At 41.4% G+C, this 11,008-nt stretch overlaps 1 protein-coding gene across 1 annotated transcript; it reads left to right on the top strand.

Moving 5' to 3' along the window:
- The first annotated feature begins 1,219 nt into the window (after window positions 1–1,219).
- On the top strand, window positions 1,220–11,002 carry mfsd4ab (major facilitator superfamily domain containing 4Ab). Its single transcript, XM_042099495.1, has 10 exons — window positions 1,220–4,305; window positions 4,541–4,739; window positions 4,961–5,188; window positions 5,998–6,175; window positions 6,593–6,708; window positions 7,324–7,497; window positions 7,837–7,984; window positions 10,036–10,106; window positions 10,239–10,359; window positions 10,466–11,002. Exons 1-10 carry the CDS (start codon window positions 4,076–4,078, stop codon window positions 10,528–10,530), a joined length of 1,530 nt encoding a protein of 509 aa, XP_041955429.1. The 5' UTR covers window positions 1,220–4,075; the 3' UTR covers window positions 10,531–11,002.
- Window positions 11,003–11,008: the final 6 nt, after the last annotated feature.

Here is an 11,008-nt window from a genome sequence, read left to right as displayed (position 1 = left end):
GTTTTGATGTTTATGCATGCTGTCCAACTAAGTTATAATCAAATATATTTTGTCCATAAAATGGTTGTCATATGGCGTGACACTATATTGTATATTTTGACTGGGCATTCATTTGGACATTATTATTGTGAAGAGGACCCTGCTTAATCAGGAAGTAACAATAGAATGTCAGGAGTAATTGGCATGGTCAAGAGGTGAGTTCTGCTTTTTAGATTTTTATATAAAAAGCTTTGAATTGGACATCATCAATCGTGGCCACATTTTAGTGTCTTATGGTGTGACATCATTTGCCTAAAAAGTAGCTATTTTCCACAAATATTCTTCATGAATTCTTAAAAAGCACTGCTGCCATGTGGTCAGTTGCATGTTAAATAATAGTTAGCTGTATTTAACTGTCTAGAAAATTAGCTTAACTGTCAAAATGTCATATAGTGTGACGCTGCATCATATGGTGTGACAGCTTTTTTCAAGTCACACTATATGACATTTCTGTCACACCATATGACCAAATTGCATTTTTACATAAAAGTTCTTGTAAAAATATGTTTTAAATTCATATATTATATGTTTTTTTGTTAAATCTGTGATAATTGGGAAAAAATGTATCTGTACAATTCATATTTCTCATACTTTTTTCTTTTATGTTACCATGCCATGTAAGTTTAAAAAATAAATACTAAACTTTCATCTATTTTGCTGTTACACGCATACACCATTCATAGAGTGACTTCAAAATTCATTGTTAATGATTTTATTGTCATTAAAAACCCTGTTTTGCTCTGACACATGGTGGAGTGGTGCAGTTCATCATATGGCGTGACACCATGTCATTTGGTGTGACATTAAATAATGTCACAAAAAAGACTTTATAATTGAAAAATCATTAAAACATCAATAGCACATAAAGGAAATGGTATCTGCAAGAACCTCAAGAATTTTGAGTGAGTTCTTACAAGAAATATCAGAATTAAGCTAAAATATCTGGTTACACTTAGGAGCATTCTCCACCTTGACAAAATAACTTGTTAAATTTTAGGTTTTTCTTCTAAATATTCATAAGGAAATGTTGCAAATCAAATCAAACGTGATTAAAATGTACAGTGACATAAATTAAAGTAGAAAAAAGTATCTAATTTTCATTTTATTTCAAATTATTTTCACGTCACACCATATGACAATTTTAGGCACTAACATGACAAATTGACATATAAATATATATTTCACTTCTTTTTTTTTGAAAAAAAATGTATATTAGTCAAGTTTAGAGATACAGCAACACATATAAACACTTTTTAGGGATGATATTTGAAGTTTTTTTAAATTCCTTTTTTCAGGCTTATTTGTCATCCACCCATTTATTGTTATTTATAACTTTCTCATATCCTTACCTTTGTTAGTAGAAATAAATTAACAGCATTTGGCATTAAAACTGTGGTATTTGTCTTGATGAGGGGATATTTATTAATTGTTCAGAAATGGTCATACTTGGAAATTTGATTTAACTAAGCGTTAAAAGTAGTGACACAAAAAAGTAAGGAGAGATCCACCTTAACAGAACTCAGGCCTTTACCTTAAGTGAAACTACAGGTAAAGGGCGTTACATGTGTACCTAACGTATCAATTGCCCGATATAACATATCAACAGAGTCAGAGTTTGAACATGTTTATGGTTATTTTTATCCTTAGATTCTCTTCATGTTAGATATTTTAATGTAGGCTATGTGATTTTACTTCAAATTGTTTACCTTTAATGTTAATGTAATGTTTATCGTTTTTGTCACTTTGGATAAAAGCATCTGCTAAGATCTATAAATATGAACATAAACATGTAACAGCAATGTAAGGTGTATGAACATCCACAAAAATACTATATACATAATAAACACACATATTTATGCTAGGAATTATGATTACCTTGTTTGCAATCAGACACAGATGTCCATATATGGAGAGGACTTCCTGTGCAGGATAACCTTTAACCCCAGGTGTGCATGAGACTGTGTGGCCTATTCTCCCCCATCATACTGTAGCTTATGCTACTCTTTGGTTACGCATTACAAGGGCGCTCTGCATGAGCCGGAGTGCTGTGGCCTAATCTCCCCCATTATAGCAGTGGTTATGCCATATATGGAGAGGACTTCCTGTGCCGGAATGCTGTGGCCTAATCTCCCCCATTATAGCAGTGGTTATGCCAAAGAGTATCCCCCTGGTTCTTCCCCATTATAGCAGTGGTTATGGCAAAGAGTATCCCCCTGGTTATGCATTAGAAGGGCGCTCTGACCTTCGGTTCCACCACACCTCTCCGACTGTGAGATTCCCGCTATCATCCTCTGGAGAGTTCATGAAGCATGGAAGTAGTGCTGCATCGCCTATCAAACAGCAGACACGGCCAATCGGCCATTTAACCATTCCAGACTAAGCTCTACGCCAGACCCGTTGTGCTGATGAGCCACTCAGCTAAGAGTCGCTCTGTGGAGAAGAGAGGGTTCACGAGAATAAAAAGCAGATTCAATCAAGTAAAGGACTAAGTCTGTTTCATTCGTTAATGAGAGATGGATTATTTGGTGTTCATATTCATATCCCAGTAGTAAATGTCTTGTTTGGTAAAATAGACTGAACAACTACGCATGCTGATTTTTAGGACATTACAAAACTGAAGAAACTATTTGTTTTAGAAGGCTCTCAATTAGAAATTTCAATTTCAGAAAACAACTAAATATAGACTAAATATAGGCCACTACCAAATTCCGACTGCCAAGTTACAATGCCTTATGGGAAATATATCAATACAGTATGACAATCAGAAATATTTTGCCCTGAAACTGAATGACATGCATTTCATTGTGAAGGGATACATTTTGAAAAGTTAAGAACTGGTCTCCACGTTAAGCTATAATGGAAAAGTTCTTCCTGTGATGAACAAAAATCTACTGTTGAAATTTAACAGGTATAAAATGAATGAGTCTTCACCACCCCTGTCTGTGGTGGACTACAACCAGCAATAAGTCAACCCTGTGTGAGTATAACTCAAGCACAGGAAGCGGTAAAAAAGGATATGGGTGTTAATTAATGTCCATTCTCACAACAGACAAAAGAGTCCTACTCTATGCAGGCTAAAGACATCCCCGTAAGCTACACCAATTAGACATTTGCATTGAGGGCCATACAGGGTGATTTGACAACAATGAAAAATGAAAATTCAGTTTTATTCTGGTGACATTGATGGATATGATGGGCCAGTTGATAGAATCATTAGCCTATATAATATAAATAAACTAACCAAAGGGCCGGTTGATATCATAAATAAAGGTTGGACACAAATTTGGCAAAAGCATAAAGCTTTGTGATGTTTAGCATTTTTGCATAGGCTAGTCAATGTTATTCATCAGTAAATTATAATCAAATCCTTACTTAATTCATGGCTTTTATAAGATATATTTATCTTAATCTCAGTTATCCCCACTCCAAACAAACAGTTACAGTTTGAACAGGGGTTGCCAACGTCTCCGGTCAGTTGTTTGCAAGAGGGTAACCGTGACACATCTGTTGACATTCGGCCTGAATTACAGGCTGCATCCCCAGAGGTCATCACTGCTTCACATGAGTAAGTAGATGCGCATGGGAGTTTGACCTATAGGCCTAGTGGAATAATTGTCGTTGGCCAGAGCAAAGAAAGAGCCCAGTTGTCTTTCGGTGAGCCGCCTATTGCGTCATAAAACAATAGCTTGACCTAAATGATCATTTTGACAAGGTGGTGCTCGGGGCATGAATCATTGACAACTGTTTAGCGGATTCCCAAGCGATGGGCACAATTCCATTTTACGCATTAACTCGAGGAAATGAAATATTTCCAGAAGCGAAATGCAAAGGGGTAGGAGAAGAGAAGGACTCACCTATAAAACACTGGAACATGGCCTGCAATAGGTATCCGTGGGGTGACATCCTACGTAGGCTACATCTGGACGACTTCGAAGACCAAAATCAGCTGTGTTCTTGCTGCCGCTGATTCCATTTGACTTGTTGGGGAATCGCACACTTTTATAAGTCCAAATAAGGAGGATATATCTGCCACGATATGTTTATAGAGGAACGTATTTTAACGCTTTTCAAAAGGAACTGGCAGCACACCTTGACCTACTGGAGTGTGTTCTTCAGCTTTGGACTATGTATTGCCTTCTTGGGCCCCACCATTCTAGATCTACAATGCCAAACACAGTCAACACTCCAGCAAATTACCTGGGTGTTTTTCTCACAGCAATTTTGCCTTCTTATCGGCAGTTCCATTGGGGGTGTTTTCAAGAAAACGTGAGTAACAAATTCAGTTGAGCAAGTTTAATTTCATAATTGTGACATTGGTGATTTGTATTTGATTAAAAGAAAACTTCATAAGGCATTCAGTCTCTGTAATAAGCTAGGTGAGGCCAATTTGAAGTATCTCTAAATGGTTTCATGTTGTAGAATGACGGCTGCAGTAGAGTAGGAGCAGTAAGATAACAAGGCAAATGTCTCTTGTGTGATGTGATGTCCGTCTTGTCCACAGGCTTTTCAGTGCCCTGTGTGCACTCTTCGTGTCCTCCCTGATGATCTCGGTCATTTTTGCCATAATCCCTTTCTGCTACAACGTGCTGATCCTGGCCATAGCCATGGCCGTCACTGGCTTGGCAATGGGGGTGATTGACACCATAGCAAATATCCAGCTAGTGTCCATTTACCAGAAGGACTCTGCTGTCTTCCTCCAGGTCAGTTTGCATTGGCAGTGTGACATGGTGTCAGTGTGATGGTCAACATGTGGACCTTTTTGCTGTCCATATCAAGATATAGGTAGTGGCTTATTGTTTTGATAGGAAAGTACACAAAGCTAATTTAAAAGGTAACGTACAAACCATGAGTGACCCTAGTGTCCGCATCTTGAGTGTTGTTATTGTCGTTCTCATGGCAACGTGGTCTTTGGCTCCTCCAGGCTCTGCACTTCTTCATCGGCTTCGGAGCCCTAGTGAGCCCCCTGATCGCCGACCCCTTCCTGTCTGAGCGCTGTGGAAACCGCACCGGCGGAGAGGAGTCCCTGCACTTCCACAGGAGCTCCGTCTACAACATACGGACCTTCAACACCTCCACCGCCACGCCTCCACTGGCACATGAGGAGGAGTCCATCGTCTCCTATGCTTTCTGGATCATGGCTGTTATTAATGTAAGGGTTTGGGAGTGATCGGTTTCTTCAATGCTTGTCAATTTCTTTAATCTTTAACAGAATAGAACAGATCAAAAACTGCTGTTTCATGCCTCCAAGCGTAAACTCTAATTCTTGTGTATGCTGTGGTTCATGTGCACCGTGCAAGCCTTGCTTTTCTTGCAACATTGAATCTCAAGTCTCAGTGAGCCCTTCAGATGGATAGAGATAGATAGATACTTTATTGATGCCCAAGGGGAAATTCAAGGTCTCAGTAGCATACAGACAGACACACACACAACATGCACTTACAGCAGAAAAAGTAATATATGAATAAAAAAACTCCACTGTACAATAGAGACAGTAGAAGATAAACATGTTACTAAAATACTAAATATACTAAATAAAATATCAACATAGTGTGCTTAAGGATGATCAAGCATGACAGGGCAGGGACTGAGCCTTTAATTCAGTGTGCAGCTGAGGATGATCGCTTCCTTGTTGTCTCTGTCAAGGGTGCCATGGTCGTGGACCCCTCAACAGACACAAGCAAGATGCAATATACAGTTGAAAGGGTGGGGATAGTAATATGGACATATAAGAGCATAATGTAGACAAGATAATATAACAAAAATATGTCAGTGCAAGAATAGGTTGAGGTAAAAGGGTTACAGCCATTGGTCAAGTATTGAATATAAGGTATATACTTCAGAATGCTGCTGTTCAGAAAGTCTCAGTGAGCCCTTCAGAAGGCTGCTGTTCAATAACAGGTGCGTAATGGTCAGCAGCAGGTGCGTAATGGTCTTCTGTTGTCCCGTCACCTCCTCCAGCTGCCAGTCCCCATCGCTGTGCTGGTGCTGATGTACCTGGAGAAGCTGATCCCCTGCTGCCCTGGAAGCAAGAGCCGCCTGCTGGACAAGGACGAGCTCTCCATGGAGACGCAGGGAACGGAGGCAGCGCCTGCGCCCGAGCCTCAGCACCCGGCCCAGCAGGAGGACGACGTGGGAGGTAAGACCTGCAGCTCATTTGCCAAATAAGAGGACAGAAGTTACTCTCTTTTTAAGGTGATGAATGGTTTGCATAGGATGCCATGTCTGTTTTCATACCCAAGCTATTAACAGGGTTAATGGACTGGATAATCTGCAACATCATTCATTTAATGTGCCATGTGCTTCATGTGTCATGGTCATTTAATGTGTCATGTGCTTCATGTGTCAAGGTCATTTAATGTGTCATGGTCATTTAATGTGCCATGTGCTTCATGTGTCAAGGTCATTTAATGTGTCATGGTCATTTAATGTGCCATGTGCTTCATGTGTCAAGGTCATTTAATGTGTCATGCGCTTCATTTGTCAAGGTCATTTAATGTGCCATGTGCTTCATGTGTCAAGGTCACTTAATGTGTCATGTGCTTCATGTGTCAAGGTCATGGGGACCTCTTCAGCTGCTGCAGAAACGGTAACCTAAGTGGGCTGCCTCCGTCGTTTTTTGGGATCCATATCTTGGGTGGAATCGTGCTCTTCATGACCGATGGAATAGTGGTGAGTAGACCCAGGCGTGCTGGTCATACTGGCAGGGTTCCCACTCGAAGTCAAATGTAAAATTCCATGACTTTTCCCTGACTTAAAAATCTGAATTTCCATGACTTATAATATATAATGATCATGACTTATAATATATAATGATCGCTACAATATACTGACCGATGATTTCAGAGCAGCCGTGTAGCATTCGAGAATCTTTACCCTTTTAGAGTGGGTGATAAATAAATGGGTATTGAATAAACAAATTTGGGCTACTCAAGCATGCAGTAAAGATAATATCCAGGTATACAGTACATGCGTGGAAATATTTGTATTAATGTATTTTGGCAAGTACATTTTAAACCTCTACAACAAAATTCCCTGATATTCCTATGACTTTGCCTCCAAAATGATAAAATTCCCTGACTTTCCATGTCTGGAATAGACTTTCCAAAATTCCATGATATTCCAGAAATTCCATGACCCGTGGGCTAATGGAAGACCTGAACTAGAGTCTAGAGAACATGATCTTGGCACAACATACAACATTCACGATTTAAGGTGTTCATAGAAATAGAACTGCTTTCTGTTTCAGGGGGAATATGCGGGTAATAGAACTGCTTTCTGTTTCAGGGGGCATATGCAGGTTTTGTGTACACGTATGCCGTGGCCCCCCCGATGTCCCTCACGCCGAAGACCGCGGGGTACCTGGCCAGCCTCTTCTGGGCAGCCATCACAGCAGGCAGGCTGGTGTCCATTCCTCTGGCCTACCGCTTCCAACCTGTGCGGCTTCTAATGGTCAACCTGGTAAAGCTGCCCTCTTCAAATATAAACCTGTCAAATTAACTTTTTTGTTTGTTTTTTTAAACTGTTTAACTGTAATTGTGATTATATTTTATGTTAATCTTTTTATCTGTCTTTTATAATATTTGTTTCAAATGTAAAATACTTACAAATAAATTGTATTATTATTATTAATAATAAAATATAATAATAATAATAATAATAATAATAATAATAATAATCGATTGGCTAAATGTTTCATTATGGATATTTGACATCTGCTGTTAGGACAGTGTAGAGAAAGTTTGAGTGTAAACAAATGGCCCTTGTTGTGTGGTCCTGTCCCGTCCCTTCCCGTCCCAGGCAGGAGTGATCGTGACGGTGCTGCTGCTGCTCCTCCTCTACACCAGCAGCACGTTCCTGTTCGTGGGCACCTGCCTGCTGGGGTTGTTCCTCAGCAGCATCTTCCCCTGCATGCTGGCCTACACCGAGGACGTGCTGGAGTATCAGGGTGAGCTGCGCACAGCCGGAATAAACATGACCGGACTCCTCAAGGCCTCCTCACATAGGCACCCACATGACAGGACTAGTACTCAAGGCCTCCTCACATAGGCACCCACATGACAGGACTAGTACTCAAGGCCTCCTCACATAGGCACCCACATGACAGGACTACTCAAGGCCACCTCACATAGGCACCCACATGACATGACAGGACTAAGGCCTCCTCACATAGGCACCCACATGACATGACAGGACTAAAACGTCCCACATACTCGGCGCACCCGACCAGTAGCGCGACAATGTGACGTCACAGAAGCGCCGTAACCATTTATACTCGCGCGTGGTGGTCGCAACACTAGTTGCAATATTCTCCTGAACAGAGGTGTCGCTGTTGTGAAAAGACTAACATTAACTACTTACACAGCAGAAGAAGCTGCAGTAAGAAACACCAGTAGCTAGCCTCTGTGATGGTACTTCAGACTTTGGTTGCTACTATTCACAACTACCATCATCATTATCATGTAGTTTCCAAGGTGTGTGCACAGGTAGATAGATAGATAGATAGATAGATAGATAGATATATAGATAGGTACTTTAGTCATCCCGAGGGAAATTTTAATAATTTAAACAGTTTAGTTAGCTGGCTAGCTAGCTAGCAGCTGGCTGAGTTTGTGTAATTTCCTGAAGTGGAAAGAGATTTTGTTCAGGCCTTAATAGATATCCTTTGTTTGAAAATAAATCGTTTCTATTCTTTCCTCTTAATTCCATGTGTTGCAACTCTCACTGGTAACTTTGTTAACTTATCCAGCAAACTATTAAAAATTCACGACTGTAACAAAACACTGCAACTCGCTTGCCCTCGAACTAGTCCATCTTCCCGTTTCCGCCTTGTCGCGCTCGTCTGAAAAAAAATGAGTGGTGCGCTACCGTGTGCTACACGGCCAAAACCCTGGCGCGCCAGAGAGATCTACGTCATTTTGACGTCACATTGTCGCGCTACCGGTCGGGTGCGTCAGGTATGTAGAAGCCATAAGGCCTCCTCACATAGGCACCCACATGACATGACAGGACTAAGGCCTCCTCACATAGGCACCCACATGACATGACAGGACTAAGGCCTCCTTACATAGGCACCCACATGACATGACATGACTAAGGCCTCCTTACATAGGCACCCACATGACATGACATGACTAAGGCCTCCTCACATGAATGTGGCACGATGATCAATTACATTAGATGTAATTTTTTCAATAAAACCCTGCTTTTCGCCTCCAGTGTATATTACAATTCAGTTAAATTTTTGTGGGTGTGGCTTGTGCTTGTCAGTTAAAAAAATACCATTCTGGTGGGTGTGGGTAAGTGGCAGCAAGTGTCGCTCAGGTCAGTGCCAATGTGTGGAGGCCATCAGGTTCTCCAGATGAGAGACAGCAGCATCTGCAGCCTAACCCTAATGCATCTGTTTAGGGAGCTTTGGTGTGTCTCCACCAAACTAGCTTTACCAGCTAAGGGTAGGTCATGTTAAAGCGATGGTTCGGAGTAATTTCACTCCAAACCATCGCTTTAAGGGCCTGTCCCATTACACGCGGCATGCACTATGAAAGGCATTATAGTCAATGGCTTGCGCGTGTAAAAACTGGTCTGCCGCTACGCTCAGCAAAGCGTAGCGCAAGTGACATTTTGCCGCTTTGCCGCCCTTGCGCATGCCGCAGTCAAAGTTCAATCAGGTTGAACTTTGACAGCGACGCGCTGAGAGTCGTTGGTATTTTGCACTGAGCCCAGCGGCAAGCACAACAAAAATCTTTGGGACGTTACCTCAACCAAGAGCAACCTAGCGGCGAGTGCAGCGCATACCGTGTACAATGTGATGCCCCTTTAGCTTTACCAGCTAGGGTAGGTCATGTTAGCTTTACCAGCTAGGGTAGGTCATGTTAGCTTTAGCAGCTAAGGGTAGGTCATGTTAGCTTTAGCAGCTAAGGGTAGGTCATGTTTGCATACTGAGCCCTGTTTCATCCACTCCTCCACCTCATGTAACCATGTAGTACCCCACTTTTACAGGTTGTGCCACTACAGTTCTGGTAACAAGTGCAGGATTGGGAGAGATGGTTCTTCAGGTGGTGGTTGGATCGGTGAGAGACATTTTAGATATTCAATTAATTTATTATTATAAATATATACTAGGAAATTGACCTACTCATCCATTGGCCTTCACACCTTGTAGCAGTTTTAATAGCCATGTTGCTGTGTTCTTATTCCTGCAGATTATCCATACAGCCGGCAGCTACAGCTTCTTATTGTGTGGGATGATCATCGGCTGTATTGGCTTCATAGTCTTCTTTGCTCTGCTGCTATGCCATCGCCTGCACAGAAACTACCTTACTGGTCAGTCCTCCACCTCTGACCTCAAGAAGCCACATCTCGTGCACTCAGTGGACCCTTAGATTCACAAGCTGATGTTATAATTATGCTGTTTGTTTCTCTTCTACAGGGACGTCTAAAAAAACGGCAATGGTAGAGGAGCCTTCATCAGAAAAGAATGAAGAAAGGACATAACAGCAAAATGACCACTGCTAAACCTAGCTGAAGGATCAAAATACAATGCCATTGCTTAATACTACAGCAAATATTTTTCTTAACAGATTTTGTTTTTAAAAGGGTTTTGTGTCCACAAGTGATATGCATTATTAATGTAAGTTATATTCTGTCCATGTGCTTTTTGTTTGTGTGTGTGTGTGTGTTACTGTTCTGTTGAGCGCATCTTTTCTAAACCAAATGTTAATTAAAATATCCATTACAATGTCACAACATTGTCATATCTTAATGTAAAATCATAGTTCAAATAATGTCATACGAGGTGAACGATCCTGCGCAGTTGAGCTACCTCCCCACCACTCTCTCTGAGTCCCAGAGCCACTAGCACTGCGGAGAAGCGGAACCCTGAGTCCCAGAGCCACTAACGCTGGGGAAGAGCGGAACCCCTGGACCAGCATGGAGGATCGTCAGACTCAAGCAGACACATAAGGCCTCCACA

The sequence above is a fragment of the Alosa sapidissima genome, chromosome 7 (assembly GCF_018492685.1).
Source record: "Alosa sapidissima isolate fAloSap1 chromosome 7, fAloSap1.pri, whole genome shotgun sequence".
In the NCBI taxonomy this organism is placed as follows: Eukaryota; Metazoa; Chordata; class Actinopteri; order Clupeiformes; family Clupeidae; genus Alosa; species Alosa sapidissima.
Note: the sequence above shows the minus strand (reverse complement) of the source record. Positions and strands in the feature narration are given on the sequence as shown.